Source organism: Onychomys torridus, chromosome 13 (genome assembly GCF_903995425.1).
Source record: "Onychomys torridus chromosome 13, mOncTor1.1, whole genome shotgun sequence".
In the NCBI taxonomy this organism is placed as follows: domain Eukaryota; kingdom Metazoa; phylum Chordata; class Mammalia; order Rodentia; family Cricetidae; genus Onychomys; species Onychomys torridus.
Genome location: NC_050455.1, coordinates 59,633,543 through 59,653,188, shown reverse-complemented (window position 1 = coordinate 59,653,188; position 19,646 = coordinate 59,633,543). Strand labels below are relative to the sequence as shown.

At 36.1% G+C, this 19,646-nt stretch overlaps 1 protein-coding gene across 2 annotated transcripts in view; it reads left to right on the top strand.

Moving 5' to 3' along the window:
• Window positions 1-19,646, top strand: part of Dcc (DCC netrin 1 receptor) — a 1,150,309-nt gene that overhangs the window by 1,084,008 nt on the left and 46,655 nt on the right. The window contains exons 25-26 of one of the 2 annotated variants that reach the window (XM_036204806.1): window positions 3,181-3,297; window positions 17,243-17,398. In XM_036204806.1, the coding sequence (XP_036060699.1) occupies window positions 3,181-3,297; window positions 17,243-17,398 (273 nt within the window). Of the gene's footprint in view, window positions 1-3,180; window positions 3,298-17,242; window positions 17,405-19,646 lie in introns of both variants that reach the window. The other variant, XM_036204805.1, reaches the window with a different exon arrangement.

Genomic DNA, 19,646 nt, shown 5'->3' with positions numbered 1-19,646 from the left:
TGTTCAATGGCCAGTACTATGGGTTCAATGGTCAGTACTACAGTTTTCATGGCCGGTTCTATAGGTTCAATGGTCAATACTATAGTTTTCATGGCTAGTCCAAAGGTTCAATGGTCAGTACTATAGTTTTCATGGTCAGCACTATAGTTTGTAGTATAGGTGACATAGTCATCTCCATGGTTTCACAGTCAGTACTGTAAGTTACATAGTACTGTAATTTTTATGGTCAGTACTATAGTTTACAGAGTCAGTAGGTTATATAGTCACTGCTGTAGTTTACATGGTCAGTACTGTAGGTTACATAGTCTGTATTGTAGTTCACATGGTTAGTACTATAGTTTACATAGTCAGCACTTTAGGTCACATAGACAGTACTATGGTTACATAGTCACTGATATAGTTCAGTGGTTCCCAACCTTCATAAAACTATGATCCTTTAGTACAGTTCCTCATGTTACAGTGACCCACAACCATAAAATTATTTCCTTGCTACTCCAGAACTGATATGCAGGATATCTGATATGTGACCACCAAAGGTGTCATGACCCAAGGTTGAGAAAAGCTGCTGTAGTTCATATGGCCAGTACTGTAGGTTACATAGTTGGGATTGTGGCGTACACAGTACTGCAGGTTAAATAGTTATTAACATGGTTGATATAGTTGGTACTAGTCATCTAAGACTAAAAATCCTCCAACCTTCAAACCCATGCTTTAATTACCAAATTTCAATGAATTTATTTAGTAGTTTTATAGAAAGTGTTAACTTCTCTGTGCATGAAATTCTGAGTAAACTAAAAAATCATGTTCAATATTTGTATTTCAGCCACAGAAAGAGAAGTGAATTAAATATTAACTGAATTCATATAAGATATTTTTCATCAAATAAACGGTTCCCTTTGCCTTTCCTAATTTCTTCCATCCTTTGTAACCCTTATATTTAACCGCTTTAAACATAACCTCTTTTTCCCCACCCACACAGGTAGAGTGTCCTAGAAGTGTAATTTATAGTAACTAATATGTCTCAATGCAATGATGACTCTCTTTGCCACATAATGGGTTTCAAACTTCCCTCGACATAAAACTTTACAAAAGAGAAAGACAAGGATTAGAATCTATTGACCACCATGTTTACACATAGAATTTGCTTTCTAAACGTGAGACCCAATACAACTCTCTCCTGGAAATCCCGAGGGTTAGTCCTTAATTTTCATATCTCATGCATAGGAAAGTACATCTCAACATTGTCACATTTGGATATTCAACTTTAGAAAAAGACACTCAGCTTACTGAAAAACATCTTTTAGAATTTGTTTGTTTTTCATTTTCAACATGTTAACTGAAGTTTTTATATAAATTTCCCAAGTCTGTTTGGACCAATGGGGAATAATATCAAGTACTCCCCTTAGAAAGACCTCAGATGTTGTTACTTCGTCTGGCACGGATTTCTGCTGCTTCAAGGCCCTGGTGCATGCTCTGTCCTCAGTAGATGTTGCTCTTGGAAAGTGGTGGGAAGTTCGGAGGTGTGGCCTAGAAGACAGAATCTTCATTCATTAGGGAAATGTCTCAGGGAAAGCTGTATTCTAGGCCCTTCCGCTCTTCCTTTGGCTTCCATGTCTGAGGTAAGCAGTTTTCCTCAACCAGCTGCTTCAGAAATGATGTTCTGCCTCTCCGCAGTCTAAAAGCAACAGGGAAATTAATTATGGACTCAAACTCCAAAGCTATCAGATATAAATAATTTTTTTCTCTTTGTAAGTGGATTGTCTGGGGTATTTATTACAGTGGAGGAAGGCTAACACCATACAAAATACAGAAAAAAAAAATCCATGCTTCAAAAATTATAATGGAAAACATTTTAGTAAAATTCTCAATAAGCAAATGTAATTCTAAACAGTTCAATTCCTAGAATTAAAATGTAGCTACAGAATCAGGAATAGAAGACCAGAGGCACCCACTAACATTGCATGGTTTGTCTGAAAACTATGAAATATTTACATAGCTCAATAAATCACCTTTTATTTTATTTATTTTTATTTTATTTATTTCTGAGAATACACATAATAGATACTGTTCTAGTTTTTGTTGTCACTTATTAAATACTACTTTAAATAATAAACAGGAAGAAATAATTATTTATTTTTTTGTATTGTTCTTGTTGTTTATTTTGCTTCTAATCTTTCAAGATTCCTTTTATTATTTATTTTGATTTATAGAAAATGAGCTGCCATTCCACCAGAATTAAAGTGCTAGAGAGAAATCCCATTAATTGTATTTTATCAGAAAATAACCTGACTTAACAATTACTCTTGGAGCACATTTTACTGGTGGTGCTCTATGGATAATTTCTGCATCACCAGCTCATTTGAGACTTGAAAGTTTTGTCACTTACATCTTTTAGCATCTGAAAACTGGAACATTATTTTGGCCTCCCTGATTCCTGATGGGAAACCCACTGTCACTCAAAGTGTCGTACCACAGTACATGGCTTAGATTGCTTTCTTCTTGCTCCTTTGAAAAATGTTGTCATTGTTTCCAGGTTTCTGGAGTGTAGCAGCAACCTATCTGGCATAGATTTTGCTGATTTGACTATGAACTAATTGTGAATTTAAAATTAATTATATAAATGTATGTATGTATGTTGCTAAATTTGGTAATGTTTTACCTTTAGATATTTTCAGCCTCATATTGCTTTTCTTTTTTTTTAATTTTTAGATGTCATATATTCACAGAGGGAAGATACTTTCTTTTTAAGTATTTCCCAGAATTAATAATTTTTGTACGTACATATATTCCCTCAATACATGTGCTTGGCAATTTTGTTGAGAGTTATGTGGCTATAACTGAGTGAATTTATTTCTGGGTCCAGCATTCTAGTCTACATATTTATTTTTCTGCCAGTACCACTTACTACATAATTCTCGCAACTGAGCCTCTGAGATATACTTTGAGGTCATGTGTGGTGATATCCCCAGCTTTGTTCTTCTTATTTTTATATTGCTGATACATCATGCTAGTTTGATGAAAATGTTTATCAAATCTAAGAGATTTTATGGTGAAGTAGAATCTTTTAAGTATAAAATCAAATAGATTACACATGGAAATTTTTTTACTTAGAGGAAGATATATTTCTTTGGAGATTATTGCTATTGCTCTTATAGTCATTTTTTTCTTTTTTCTTTTTAGGTCAAGATAGCGAGGAAGCAGGGAGCTCCATGTCCACTCTGGAGAGGTCCCTGGCAGCGCGCAGGGCCACCAGGGCAAAGCTCATGATTCCCATGGAGGCCCAGTCCAACAATCCTGGTCAGTATTTGATTACAAATGGTTAAAAAAAAAAAAAGGATAAAGGAACATGGTTTCCATTTGCCTTGTTTCTGTAAATAGCAAATCATCAGAAATAATTACCTTTTTGTGATTTTTACAGGTGAGTAAGAATAACTAAAGAATGATGCAAGCCATATCATTTATACTTATCAGTCATGGTCACTGCTGTGTAATTATATCACTGGTGTTAGCAAACAGATCGCTACAATTCAAGAAATTAGTTACAATAATATAAATTTCTGTTTTAAAAACCTGAAATGTCCATTGGTATTATGGATCTGATTCTATCATCATCATCCTGGCTTAATTTTTTCTACTTTAGATGGTCCAGTTTTCATGCTTATATAACATAGTCCTATTAAATCAAATGTCATCTCAGACATTTACTTAGTAGCCCTCCATGTTGGAGGCTTCTGTCTCCTTCTTACTTTCACTGAAGAAATTAACGTCTAGGGATCACTTCCTTTCCAATTACCTCCATGATCAATCTTGGTAATTACACTATTCATGAAGATAATCCATCTGATGCCCTGAACTGTTAGTTCTTTATGGTACCTGAAATGATATTGGCTCCTTCCCACCTCAATTCATCAGTTCCATGTCACACTAAACCAATGCATGGTGTCAGTTTCCATCATCCTTCCTTCTCACTCCTTAGCAATACTTTTTTGCTCACTTATTTTATTGTCCCTTGCCAACAGTTCCTCCATGCATATGAGACTGCCAATTCATTAACTCTTCCATAATCCCTCTGTACCCCATCTCCCATGTGCCCTCACGGTTCTCTTTCATTTTCTACCTTATCTGCATTGCTCCTCCTTCCCACCATTATTCACTTGAAAAGAAGCAAACAAACAAACAAAAATCAACTGAAAATAAACAAAAACCATAGTTAAATGAATAACCCCACTAATTTTTACCCCAGTCCCTGTCAGTTGAATGTGTCTGGAGAACCATGCTCAGTTGCCTTCTGGGTGTGTTTGAACACAAGTTTGAGGTTAGCATTCATCTGGAAATGCTTCTGCATTTCATAAGTTGTTGTTATTTTATTTTATTCAATAAGATGAATGTCCCACAGTCTGATTTTTCAGAGTCCAATATCTTCTCATACATCTTAAAATATTTCCTTAGTTAGGGGTACCGTTCAGAGTGTTTGCCTAACAGCCATAGAGATTTGGTTTTAATCACCAACAACAATACCTGAGAATAGTAGCAATAGTTATCAGCACCACCATTTTTGTTCTTATATCACCCCAGAAAGATAAGTGGTGAGAAAATGGTACTCTTCTTGTTAAAACAAATCCAGCTGGTGTGCTTATGTTACTTAATGAGGATCATGTTGCTAACCCATCCCACATGTGTGAATCATTCCTGGGCTTACCTCTTTCCCACAGTCCCAAGTCAATTTTCTTCCTTATTGTTCATTGCAGTAGGCATGTAACCATTTACATTCTGTCCTAACCATATTTTAAAACAATCACTTGGGATATTTTTTCCCACCAACCAAAACCTCAGTACTTATTTGCACAGAAAATATAAAGTATATTTATATTTTTTTCTGGTGTTTGCTTTAATTCAGTTTTCATACTTCTTCTTTACTAAAACCATAGTAGCTGTATTGTTACTTTTCTTTTATTGTGATCAAATACCATGGAAAGGAGCAATTTATAGAGTGAAGAGTTTATTTGGGCTTATCATTACAGGAGAAGAGTCCAAAATGGCCAGATAGGCATGGCAGCAGGTGGCCTGAGTAGAAAGCTGAGAGATCCCATCTCCATTGACACACACAAAGCAGACAGCAAACTGGGACTAGAAAGAAGATGTATGTGGTTGATATATTGTGCAGCCCAAGAAACTTACCTGGGAGTCAGAGTAAAGAACATCCACTATGTTAAACATAGAGGTTAGGCAGTGGTAGCACACACCTTCAATCCTAGCATTCCAGAGACAGAGTTCCATTTGTATCTCTGTGAGTTCAAAGCCACAATGGAAACAACCAGGCATTGTGACACATGCCTTTAATCCAAGGAAGTGATGGTAGGAAGCAGAAATGTATATACGGCACGAGGACCAGAAACTAGAGGCTTTTAAGCTTTTAGGCTTTTAGCAGCAGTTCAGCTGAGACCCATTCAGATGAGGACTCAGAGGTTTTCAGTCTGAGGAGACAGGATTGGCTGTGAAGTTGACAAGGTGAGGTTATCTGTGTCTTGTTCTGGTTCTCTGATCTTTTAGTGTTCACTTCAATACCTGGCTCTGGGTTTGTTTTTATTAATAAGACCTTTTAAGATTCATCCTACAGATGTGAAGCCTCAAAGCCTGCCCTTAGTGACATGCTTCCTCCATCAAGGCCAGACCCCCTAAACTCCCCAAAACAGCATCACCAACTGGGGACCCAGTGTTCAAATGCCTGAGTCTTGGAGGATATTTCTCATTTAAACCACCACAGTAGCCAAAGGTGTCAATATATCTATGCTGTCTCATCAAATAGTCAACTCCCAGCTGAATTTAGCTTAAATTCCTGTATGCCGGGGCCGGGGGCGGGGCAGAAAAAGACAGAGAGACAGAGATCAACACAAGAGAGAGAGAGAGAGAGAGAGAGAGAGAGAGAGAGAGAGAGAGAGGACACACACACACAGAGACAGAGAGAAGACACGCATACAGAGAGAGAGAGAGAAACATAAACACAGAGACAGAAAGATGTTTTCTCCTTTGAATGTATTAAACCATCTAGTTTCCCTCCTCCTTCCCATTGACTGTTCCTTCACATCATTCTTCCTCTTCTTCCTGACTTTAACACTCAGAGAGAGCTAGGGCTCCTGCTTAGGACAAATGCCTCTATCTAATACAGTAACCACTTATGTCTATAGACATAAGTGATGGAAATGCTGATGATCCTAAATTTTATCTCCACCGTCATTTCTTCCCAGAATCCACATGAGCTTTCTTATCAACTGTTCGCTCAGCTTCCTCAGATATCTAGGTACCTTTGCTGTGATCAAATCTGTGGTTTCAGTTTTCCATAATCTCCTTTCTCTCATCTGTAGAACTGTTTGTGGAACAGTACTTTTTTCTGGTTTCCAGAAATGACATCACTTTCCATCATTTATTCTCACCGGATAGTAGTTCCATGCTTCTACTTCATTTTAGATATTTAAATATATATACATATATATACTACACACACACACACACACACACACACACACACACACACACACATATATACTTCTGTGTGTACCTACCTCTGTGTGTGCACACACAGAGGCCAAAAAGTAGTACCAGATGTCTCAAATACAGAGTTACAGGTATTTGTTGGACACCAGGACAATTATTTGTGGGCCATGTTCCAAACTCTGGTCTTCATGTTTGTGAAGCAGAAGTTCTTCACCACCAAGAGGTTGCTCTAGCCAATTTGTTTCTTTATTCTGACTTTCTCACATTCCAAGTCCAGTATTTCAGCACACCCTATATGTAGTTTCTCAGTTCATTTTATATGTCCAACTTAACCTTTTCTTCCCACCTATATTTCCTTGACTTTAAGCTCCTTCTATCACTTTATATAGACTATTGCAATATGTTTAAAATGTATCTATTATGTAGACTATTTTAATAAGCTTTAAATATATCTATTATACAGACAATTGCAATATGCTTAAAATGTGTCTATCCACTTTAGCTGTTCATCTTGTGGTTAGTTGATTAGCCACAGTGTTCCAACAGCCCTGATACCTCAACTTGCTCCTGGATGCATGTCAAAAAATACTATAATGTTACACAAAGCTCCATGAGGCCAAACTTCTGTGCTGATCTCTAACATCGCCTTTTCACATGTAACTACTTGTGAATCCACTACAGTATGTAACCCTTCTTTCTGTGACTTGGGCAGCAGCATATACCATCTTAGGAACTAGGTGAAGGTACATACTAAAAACATGTGTTGTTCTCTTTGAATGAATTCTCTCTCTCTCTCTCTCTCTCTCTCTCTCTCTTTCTCATTTTACTGTGTGTGTCTGTTTCTATCGATACCCTCCCTTATGTTCTAATACAATTTCTTTATATATATAATTTAATTATATATAATAATTATTTAATATATATAATATCATATTTATTGTCTTTACAATGAATATGAAAGATTGGCCCCTGGGTATTATTGTTATGCCCAATGAACTGTTGAGAGACCTAAGGATCAGAGAGATTAAGTAGCTAGCTCACACAGCTAGTAATTAGAGTCAGAATTAGGACAGAATTCTGATGTCAGAGTTCTAGTTGTTACATTCTCCTAGCTGCACTACTCCACAAAGCTCTTGTCTTCTTTCTTACACACCTTGCACTACATAGAGCAATACTGTATTTAGCTGCCTTGTTTCTGAGAATCTAATTACTGTTTTGCTAGTAGGGAACATCCATCCGAACCTGTTACTTCTAAAAACATAGCTGTGCTTCAGAATGTTTTGGAGACCATTAGACCCATATGTCAGTGCTCTATCCAACAAATTCTCGTATCTCATTATTTTTTTCATCAAACTAGCAAACAAGCAAAACAACTAAAAACAATATTACAAACTCATCAATGTATTATATCAAAGCTGGTTTCTCACTGCTAGATGTTCAGCCCTTGCTAAGGAAGACTGATAAGTGATTTCTTTACCATTTATTAACAAACAAAATCTACGCACAAATATTAAAGAACAAATGGGGAATCTGAACTGAGTCACAAGCCACCCATTAAACCAGCATGGCTTGATTTTTCTCCCAAAAAGGCCTGCCTCTTCCTTGGTTAAGTCTATCCCCAATGAAAACCCTACCTCTTGGACCAAAGCACTCCTCTCAGTTGGCTAGTGGATGGGTGACAGAATTCCTGTAATAGAAGACTGATTGCATCCCCATAAATGCATTGTTTTCCTCTGTACATTGAGAATAACTTGATAGAGCACTACACCCGACAAAGCTTTCAAACACCACAGCAAATATGATGTGATAAATGCCTTTCAAATTACTTCATCTAGAAATGATGGCCCACACTTTCATATTGGAATAACAGTGTTTAGAAAACTTTGTGGTATTTAGTACATAGAGTACTTCCATACATGCTTAGATAGGCAAGTCAAAATTTTCTCTTCTTTAACAGTTTGAGAATTATTTCATGATAGGGAGGCGATGTAGCTAATTCACCTTTATATCCACGTATTGTATAGCTTAGCACCTTGCAAAAATGGGTGCTCACTAAATATTTGTCAAATAAATGAATGATATACATGAATTTAAAAGATGTCCCCTTTGTATTTGCATTAGATTTGTGTTTGAGGGCTCATTTTTTTCTTTATTAAGAAATTTTCTACTCACTCTACATACCACCCACAGATCCCATCTCCTCTCTCCTCCCATCTCACAGCCCTCCCTCCCAAGCCTTGCTAAATCCCCACATCCCCCAAATCAAGGTCTCCCATGGGGAGTCAGCAGAGCCAGGCACACTGAGCCTAAGCTGGTTCAAGCCCCTTCCCACTGCACCAAGGCTGCGCAAGGCACCATACCACAGGCATGGAATTCCCAGAAGCCTGCCCATGCACCAGGGATAGATCCCAATCCCCCTGCCTGGGTGTTCCCCAAATAGGTCGAGCCAAACAACCGTCTTCCATATCCATAGGGCCTAGTCCAGTCCCCTGGGGGATTCACTGCCACTAGTCTTTAGATCGTGGGCCTCCAATAGTGTGTTTGAGGGCTCATTTTTTTATTGGGAATAGAGAGAACATCTGACAAATGTTCCAGTGTACTAAAGGTAGTTGTAATTGTTTCTTACTATGAAGAAATTTTTGTTGTTGTTGTTGTTGTTTTGGGTTTTTTTTTGGGGGGGGGTTCCAAGACAGGGTTTCTCTGTAGTTTTGGAGCCTGTCCTGGAACTCGCTTTGTAGACCAGGCTGGCCTCGAACTCACAGAGATCCACCTGCCTCTGCCTCCCGAGTGTTGAGATTACAGGCGTGTGCCACCACCACCCAGCAAAGAAATAGGTTTTAAAGGGAAGAGAAATAAAATGAAATTAATAAATATTGATAACTTTTGATTGTCCTTGACATGCTAAAACCTTGCTAATTATGATTTCATTCAATTCTAACAGTATTGAAATGGACTAAGAATGTCCTGGCTTCACACAGAGGAAACAGCCTTGGAGTGCTTAAAGGCCTCTCCCCTGAACAGGGGTACCCACACTCTGAATCTCTAGTGTGCACTGCTTCTTCATAGATAAAGATGCCTTTCATACTTGGCATTATCCACCTCCTTTGGAATTTTTCTTTCTTTGTTTTAAATAGTTTTTGAAAGTATTATAGCAAGTTTATAATCATGGGAATAAAGGCTGGTGCCAATATGATGCTCATTTTTTCTATTGGTGTTTGCTTCATGCTATCACCTAGTTTTCAGTTTCTCTCTGCCAAATATAAATCTTGTCTTATTTGTAGTATTTTAGTCTACATTAATAGGACCCACCACAATGACCAACAACTGATTTTGCCATTATTATTTAAATTTTCTAATATTTCCTATATCTAGATTCAGTCTACTAAATACTTTAAGGTTTTATTAGGATATTCTGGCCCAATTATTCCATTCCTGGATACATTCTACTTTTATATAAGTACATAATATGCTTACCAATGACCATTTCCAGTTGTAATACATCTCTGTTACTGTGAATGGATGTACTACAGTATATTCAGATCACACAATAACATGCAACCATAAAATAAATAAACTAAGTGATAAGACTATATGGAGCATTTCAAAGACATAATGTTGTAAAAGAGAAACCTAATAGATCTGTATGGTTCATCTTATGTAAAGTGTAAAAACAAATAAAGTTGTGTATGGTCTTAAACCTCCCAAGGGCAGTCAGTGTTGAAGGGAGTTTATGAGTGACTGTAAGGGATGATGAAAAGGCTTGGGCTAATGTTCTCTTTCTTGCTCTGGATTACTAGGCATTTAACTTTAGAAAGTCATGGATCACTATGCTTGCGTGTCCCAATTTTTCCATATGTAGCTCAAACTGCCATCAGAAATAATGACAAAATAGGATATATATTCTTTTAAATACTGTCACATTGAATTATTACTTATTGCTTGTAACTTCTACATTGGTGAAATTATATCCAACAAAAGAAAATTACTTCAATATGTGACCATAGTCAATTTCAGAATAATTCATAAGCATCTGATAAATAAAATATTCTATTTCCATCTATTGTGATTGACAAAGATATTAGATAACCTTATAATGTTAAAATTTCTAATTCAGAACTTGGCAGAGCTGTGAATACTTTCAGTACAGTACATGAATTTACTGATGACTTCTTTGCATTTGCTTAGATTTATTCAGGTCTAAACTATGTTACCAAACTTTAGATAAACCAAACCTATAGCATTATCCATTTTCTAGACATATATCAAAACAGTTGCTGTTCTACTTAGGAAATCTTATTTTTCTAAGATTATTTTTATTTTTCCTTCACATTTTTATCATACTTATTAGTTATAATTTGCTAATATAAAACAGCATTACCAAAAGTGACCAATGGAAGAGTTGATCTTTTAGCTTATGGTTCTAGAGAGAGGGTAGGTAATGGCAAGCAAGGCTTGGCAGCAGGCTGCTGGTACAGGAAGCTGAGAGGCCACTTAAAGCATGGCAAGACTGTGAACTTTCACCCCTGTGACATACCAAATGTCATTTTTACTGCCATGGAAGTAATTTTGTTTGCAGTATTAAGAAGCATCATGTGCCAGCTATTCTAGCAATCAGATTGTTATTATAGAGATGGCAGGAGAAAATGGGGCATCAGTGAAATACTGGTGAGCGTGAGTGCTGTGAGACTATGGAAATTGGTTGGATTAAGCTTTAGAGTTAAGGTTGGAGCAGGCTTTCTGAACCCTAACACCAGTAATCTTTGATGCAGACTGGTCTCAAGAAGGGGAGAAGAGGTAAGCAGCTTCCTTTGGCTGGTGGAAGTGCTTTACTTTACATCTCTAGAACTGTATTCCCAGTGGGGTTTGACTATATGTGTGGCCATTTCCAACTCACTTTCCTCTCCAAACTTTAGGAGTAGAATAGTCTAGGATTTAGGAATTTGAAGCAGATACTTGTGTTGATATATTGTATACCTCAATAAAACTTACCAGAGGATCAGAGAACAGAGCCAGCCACTAGATTAGACATAGAGGCCAGGCAGTGGTGGCACACACTTTTAATCCCAGGAAGTGACATCAGGGTGGAGAAAAGCATATAAAATGTGAAGAAACAGAAATTAAAGCAGTTCAGCTGAGACCCTTTTGGGTGAGGACTCAGAAGATTTCAGTCAGAGGACATGAAGTTGGTGAGGTAATAGGTGGTAGATTCTCTAATCTTTCAGCTTTCACCTCAATATCTGGCTCTGGGATTTTTTTATTAATAAGAACATCTAAGATGTGAACAACAGATAGTCTGTAAGACCACATCAGTAATGGAACTCTGTTTTAGTATAAGACAGATTATTGAACAAAATCCTCATAATTTTTTAATATTTTTCTCTTTTCATGTAAGTATTTGAGAAAAGAAATACATTACATAGCAATCTTTAATATAAAAAGTTAGCTCAGAAATATAGTATGGGGGCCTAAGAAAAAGAGACAAAAAAGGGGGGGGTCCTAGAGTAATCTTTTCAGATAGCTTAGGGACTACTTACTGTATCTTAGTTTGCAAGAACATTTTCCTGTATCTTAGTTTGCAAGAACATTTTCCAAGACTCTGCTTCTCATTGTCATCATCACTTGGCTGCAGAATTCACTAACATCAAGTTGAAGAAACTATTGAAAGTGAAATACAGCTACAAGAAAGAAAAAAATAACATCTTCCAAAGTGGAGTCCTATGGGGCCTAGCTACCATATCACTAAAGGCCTGGTTCTACATGAATAGACTGTGAAGGCGTCTATAGGAGGATAAATAACCCAGCTTCCAGGATTTTTAAAACTAATTTCAAAGCCTTTTATTATTTATTTATTTATTTATTTATTTATTTATTTATTTATATATTTAGTTAGTTAGTTAGTTAGTTAGTTGTGGTTTTTGTGGTTATTTGTGTTTTATAGACAATAATCCTCATCTGATTGTATATTCATATATTGACAACTGTTAGACATCATCAAAAAAGAGCTCAGTTGAAATACCTAATAGAAAAAACATAAAGGTTGTGGGAGGTAGTCGGATGTCTTAGATTACATTTGAATAGTGATACATCTCAAAACATGCTGTGGCAGACAGTAACCAGCAGCTCTGTAGCACATGTTATTTTGGGAAGTGTGTCTAAAGTGCACAGGAGTGAGCCAGCCACAGATAGATAAAAACAGGGTCTTCCCTTAGCTCAGAAATGAAAACTCAAAATAAGAATCCAGATTTTTCTTCATCATTATAGTTCTGAAGTTTCTCCTCCATTGGGATAACAACTTTTTCTTCTGCTCTCAAAATCTTACAGAGTAATAAGCCCTTCGGGGTCAAATACGAATTAAAACAGACACCTACATAATATACATCAATCTATATTAATACATATACATGTAATATACATTAGTAGTTAATACATCTGTGAAACTTTCTTATCAATGAATATCTGAACATCTAAAATAGGTACGAATATTTATTAGCAATGGTAATTCACACTAAATGCTCCAATGTTCCAAATTATATCTAGGTCATTGCAGAAACATTACCAGAGAAAGAGGCAGCATGAGAAATCGTTATATTGAAGTGCTTTCACTCAAACACATTATTTTTACTGTTATGTTTCTCCCCTCTCCTCCTTGAACAAATCTCTCAATACCGCCATGTCTCATGTTGAGAAGTATCTAGAGAGGATTTAGTCCTCAAAACTTATAGCATTAAATTTGAGTGTTCACATTAGAGTTCCTGTAGGTTGTACTTAGTGATAACATTTTAAAGATGGCTGTAAATGTTTCCAAATGCCACAGTGCCTGTTCATGGAGCTATGTATTTGGCGAGGGAATTTCTACTTGAAAACTCTCTGTGCATCAGTGTCAGATATAAATTCAATTGCCAGCAAGCCGTGTCGGAAGAGACTTCTAGTCATATTTGGTCACAGAGCAGAGATTTATTGAAACTGAAAGATAGTATTGCTCTTTGAGCTGCTGTAGATAAACACAGCAATGTAGTAAATGCTGAAAAAACTCATGTTGTGAGGGTATGTGTGTGAGTGTATGCAATCATATGTGTGTGCAAGTGCGTAAATGCTCCTGTCTCTGAAAACTGATGTCTCATTGTAAAATAATAAGAGAAACAGAGGTAAATAACATTTTATTAAACTTATTTTAGGTTCATATGATCATCTCCACACACATATACCCCAAACCCACTGAGGATTTAACCCAGGGATTTTTGCATAGTAGACAAGCACACTGCTATGGAAGGATATATTCAAGTCCTCTCTTCATATTTTTGAAACAAGATTTCGCTAAGTTGCCTAGGATGGTTTTGATCTCATGCTACAGTCCAGACTGGCTTTGAACTTAGGGTTCTTCAATCTCACCTTCCTTTCCAACATTACATATGTGGACCTCCAAGTCCACACTAGGATGATTATTTTTGTACCAGTTGTCTTACAGGTGAACGTCAACAACTTCTGTTCCCTTCGAGAATAAACCATAGAGGTTGGTGAGACAGATAAGTAGTTAAAGCTTTTACTGCTCTTTTGAAGGACCCAAGTTCAGTTCCCAACACATACATTGTATGACTCACAAAAAACTGTAACTACATCTGAAGGGGAATTGGACTCTGTGGCCTTAAGAGCACTAGCAGTCATCAAAGATATGCACATATGCACACACATACAGAATACAATAAAGCTTAATTTTTTAAATAAAAAAAATGAATCAGAGATCAAAAGACCTTAAAACCAAAGCTGTCAATGACTGAATGTCTTAGTCTACACCAGGAAATAAGACAATAAGCATTTTTTGACATACAAAAACACACAAAAATGTATTATCTGTCAAAAATGCTACCTTTGTAATACCTTTGTACCATAGTCAGTAGTCTAAATGAAAAGCACATTTTGTTCAGCCATGAACATAATTTCATTCTCTTTGGTTGTCTCAGTTCCCCTATGAAGATTCAATGACTTGTTGATTTTTTATTTCTTTGTCCACATCTATTTGCCCTTATTCCAGAAGATCCTTATGAATCACTTTTTCCAAACCGCAATGTTGAATATTGGCTCATAAAATCTTTGCTCGTGTTATAATAGTTTAATAATATTGGTGAAAAGATAGGCACAGTTGATGGAATGAGGATTGTCTGTATCTAAGGAAATGTTCATTCTGACAGTAATGTGAGTGAAAAATGTCAGTGTAAGTTAACTGTCTGCCACCTATCAACCTTAATGCCTGGCCAGTGGTTGTTTGATCAATAAAATAGATTTTAAAAAGAACTAAATTAACTATTTGATACACTAAGATTTTTCAGCTGCATAAAAAAACAGATTTTATACTACTTTATGTCTGTTTTTCACAAAAGATTTCATTATGTTTTTACTGGTGTTATTTTTAGAAATATTACTATAGTAACTGTTCATTCCAGGACATGAAATAATACAACCAATGACCTCAAAATTCTCCAATGAGTTCAAATATAAAAAACACAAATACTTGAGAAACTTCTTTTTATTACTCAAAGAAAAATTAGGCTTATGCTGTTACTGTGCATTGACAGACACAAAGATAGCAGAATTATCATTTTCTTTTTTTAATGTACATGTAGTCCTTGAACTTCCATCTGGCTTTAATTTTGTCCTTTGTTAAAAGTTTTTGTCACTTTAAAAGATTGCCTTTTTCCAGATCTGTCTGCCTGTTTGTTTGGTATAATCAAAACTTACTATGTGTAGGATAACTTTATTGGGACATTTTGTCATTTATTATTCTCAAATTCTCTCTCAAGCATTTTCTAAGGTAATTTAGAAAAAATATGCACTCCCATCTATATTCTAAATTTATCATTTTAAGTATTTTGGTACAATTTACATTTCTGTGTAAAATTGCCATTGATTTGCTGTTCACTATCATCCTTCTAGGAAATGCATGGGGAGGCTGTCTCTTTAGCAAGGATTCATATCATTCAGCTGTATCCTTAAACTAGCAACTACAATTCTCTGTTCCCAGAGAGTAATATGCAAACATCACTAACTTTTGTAGTTGAGGGTCTTTTATTGATCATTCCCTTTTGCAGCATAAAAGAGCTATAAATTAAGATTGTATTTTATACTTGCTATTCCCCTTACTTTAGATTTTAACTGTTACATTTTGTTTGTTTGTTTTCGTACCCCTTCTGGGTGGAATCATCATTTCAGTTAGGGTTTCTGTGCTGCTATGAGGAAAGTTAAGGTTTTGTTGGAATGTCATTACTAATGACATAAATGGGGTTATTTTATACACCAGTTTCATGTGTACCCGTGTGTGTGTGTGTGTGTGTGTGTGTGTGTGTGTGTGTATACAGATACATATTTGAACAACATTTACTGTGCAAACTATATCCCGATGTTTTCCTTAACACTGATCTAGGATTAACCTACACATAACTGCATATATGTGGAGGGATAGTCTTAGATATAATTAATGTTTTTCAGTCACTGAAATTTGAACTCCTCCAAAATACATGACAAATGCTCTGTGTGAAATGCACTCAGGGCCTTTTTCAGTAGTCTTTCACTAGCATCTACATGAAATCTGACTTCATTTGTAAAAACTTCCTGTCTATAAAAAATTGTTTTAAATACAACTTATTTAAGCTTGCACCTTCTAGAAGACACACCAGTGTGAAACTGTACCAAGAATAAGAAAGCAATTACAAATATATCTGAACACTTTTTCTGTTTAGTGGTATGGTAGTTTACTAAAAATTATTTCTAAGATAGTGATGCTATTAATAAAGTGAAGATTGTAATTTTTTAAAACGGTTTTCCTTTGTGAAATGTGCAAACATATGCACACTGAACCCCGAGATGGCATTAGAATATAAGTAATTACTTATAAAAGAAAGATAACTTTGATATTATAGACTAGAATATACTACCCAAACCAACATTCCAATAGCTGACTTAAAGTCCATGTCTTGGTAATAAGAGACAAAGAATACTCATCATTTTATAAGATGAATATCAAATAACATAAAATTAAGGTTGACTAAAATTGTAATAAACATCTCATAAAATAATATAGATTAATAACCTTTGAATAATGAAATTGAACAAAACTGTCTAAATATCAAAAATATTGAACAAGTGTTTTTCTGTGGGTTTCAGCCTGTATCATCATACTGTTGGTATTCACAGGTAACATTAGGTTACCTTTAAATAGTGTGCACACATCTGGACCACTTTGAGGGTTAGAAGGATTTTATTTAAAGATAAACCCTCTGGTTATGGATACTGATAGTGTACTTGGGTTTATCTTTGCAATTTGCATCTTGACAGCAGTACATTCATTTACAGAATTAAATCACAGTGCCCAACACCTCCTAAACCCACTATATATCATATATTCCCTTTTAATAGCCTAATACTTCTTGTTCCATGTTTCTCCTTAAAAGAAAGGCAAGGGGGAAAAAAGGAATACAAAGACTGGAGTAATGAGTCACCTTTATTGTAACTTTATTATTTTCTCAGAAACATGAAGTTTCAAACTGGAAGAGGTACCACAATAGGGTTTTCTTAAAGTAAACTTTTTTTCTTAGGCAAGAAGGAAGTTTATAAGAAGAATTAAGAGGCTGTCAGTGAGGCCATGGAGAATATACATTGACTTGATGACTTGAAATTTTGAAAATGTATCCATTTCCTTTGATGTGGGCTAGGTGGATACATAGGGCTTTTTAAATAAGTAATGTTTATTCTTTTGCAGCTGTCGTCAGTGCCATCCCTGTGCCGACCCTTGAAAGTGCCCAGTATCCTGGAATCCTCCCATCTCCCACCTGTGGATACCCCCATCCTCAGTTCACTCTCCGGCCGGTACCATTCCCAACACTGTCTGTGGATCGAGGTTTTGGAGCAGGAAGAAGTCAGTGTAATGCATTTTCTTTCTGCTTTATTGTGAAAAAATAATTAACAATAACAATATCTCCTCTGGGTATCGTTTTGTTATTCTTATTCTTTGGAAAGATTGATTACGAGTGACCCTACTACAAGAATTTTCCTTGGACTCTTACCCATTGGATCCTAGCAACATGCTCTTTCCACAGCAGACTCCACAGAATAATGTATGTGGTGGGCAATAAAGTATATATGGTTCCATTACACAATGGTACAGTTGATGTTTTAAAACAATACCCTGCTAACCAGGAGGTCATAAAGCAAATGGTGTTTTCCAGTATATTTGATGTTTTATCTAGTATCTGTTCTTTAAATTGAAATGTCTCTACTGAGTCCCAGTGAACAAGTACTTGATGAGTCCTTAGCATTCTTTAATTGCTAAAGTACTACTTTTTCAACTTTTATCTATTGGGGGGAAGAGTAAGTGCTAGAATAAAAGGCCATTTATTAGAAAGGGGACAAGAGTGAAGGGAGACTACAGCTTTCATGTAGACCCTGGTGATTTCTTCTGTGCCATTTGGTCCCCCTCCTCTTTGAGCACAGCATCTTTAAGCTGATTTTATGGCTTTCATCTCTTAGTTAAGAACGGGCAATGCAGCAGCTCATGTGCAAGAGGACGTTTAGTAACAGATATGATAGCACAGCAATAAAATATATTTGTGAGGTAAGCTATATTTTTTCCCAACTCAACCGGGGCAGCTCTAAGAAATCATAAATCGCCCAAATGTAGCAAGGTTAGAATTAAAAGGCATCAAAAATCTGCCAGCCGAGAATTAGATTCATTCCCCTTTTCTCACTGCACATCACATCGACAGAATAGAGTTGTGTGCTAAATCTCAGGGGAGAAAAGAAACTCCAAAATCACTAGAAAGGAAGGGAAATGAGAAGCATGTGGGAAGTCCAACACCTAGAAATTTCTGGATCTCAAACAACTACACATGGGAGTCTACTCAAAACACTTCCACAAATCCCTTCTTTGCTCCTGAACAGAACTCCCTTCATTTGTTGATTCTACCACACCCTTTACATTCTCTCTGATCTTAGGACTTTAAAGGGACACTGAAGAGGAATCTGTAGGGTGACTTTGCTCTGGTCCTTCTGGCAGGGCTGACATAGCATGGCTCAATGCTTTTCTTATTAGAAATCACTCCTTTTTTAGTAACTGTTGCCTTCATTTCCTTTCCAGTTTTTGTGAGCATGGTCTATAAATGTATTCATCTCCTCTGCCCCCTTCTTTCTCTTTTTTTTTTTTCCTTCTGAGTCAGTGTAGCATGTGGAATTGTCTCTAATTGGATCCTGGGAGAAATTATTCAAAAGTTAAATTCCAAGGGAAAGGAAATATGCTGGTATTAAGAATTTTTTTGTTTGTTCAGTTGGTTATATTTTATTTTTGTATATGATTAAAAGAAACTTGCTCTTGCAGAATCTATTTGGTAATGAGGAAGCATGAATACAGGGGCTATATGAAAATTTTCTGTATCTTCCATCAATTTTTCTATAAACTCCAAATAATGAAGTACATTAAAAGTTAGTTAATCAATCAAAACATTTACACTCTTCAGTAGATTTTTGCTTTGATAGTCTTTGAGCAAAATGATTCATTTGAAAGTAATCCTACATTATAATAGAAGGTATTTAACAAAACAATTGTATATCATTATATAAACAATGCTTTCTTTGCAAAATACTGTATAATTTTTTAACTTCATCCCAAATACAGGGCAACATTCTATCCCTGGCCATGATTTCTAGATTGCTTAAAATGTATATATGTTCATTCATTCAGCAAGTAGTTTTCAACAAAATATATGCAATCCAAAAGAAATAGCATCTAATATGCTTCAAGCAATTGCCTGGAAGAGAAAAGGAATGAAAAAAATGTTCTCTTTTCTAGGAAACCAAATAGTCTCCAGATCACTGCCAATGGTAGTTAGCATTCAGCTCTTTGGTATTGGTTTCTACATTCCATGGAGAACACTAAACACCCCTGTTCTCTCTCAAGCAGAAAGCACGCCATGGCTCTGAGTAGAGATGTCTTATTAGTGTCCTTTAGAACCAGAGAAAGGCATAGGGAAAGAAACAAAAGTAATGTGGCCAAGGGTAAAGACTGATCTTCTCCAACATTATCTCAAAGACCTGGGGATTCTTAAGGCCAGGAAATGCTAAAGCCATGCAGCAAAGCCTGACGTCATAAACAAAATTGGAATTCTCTGCAA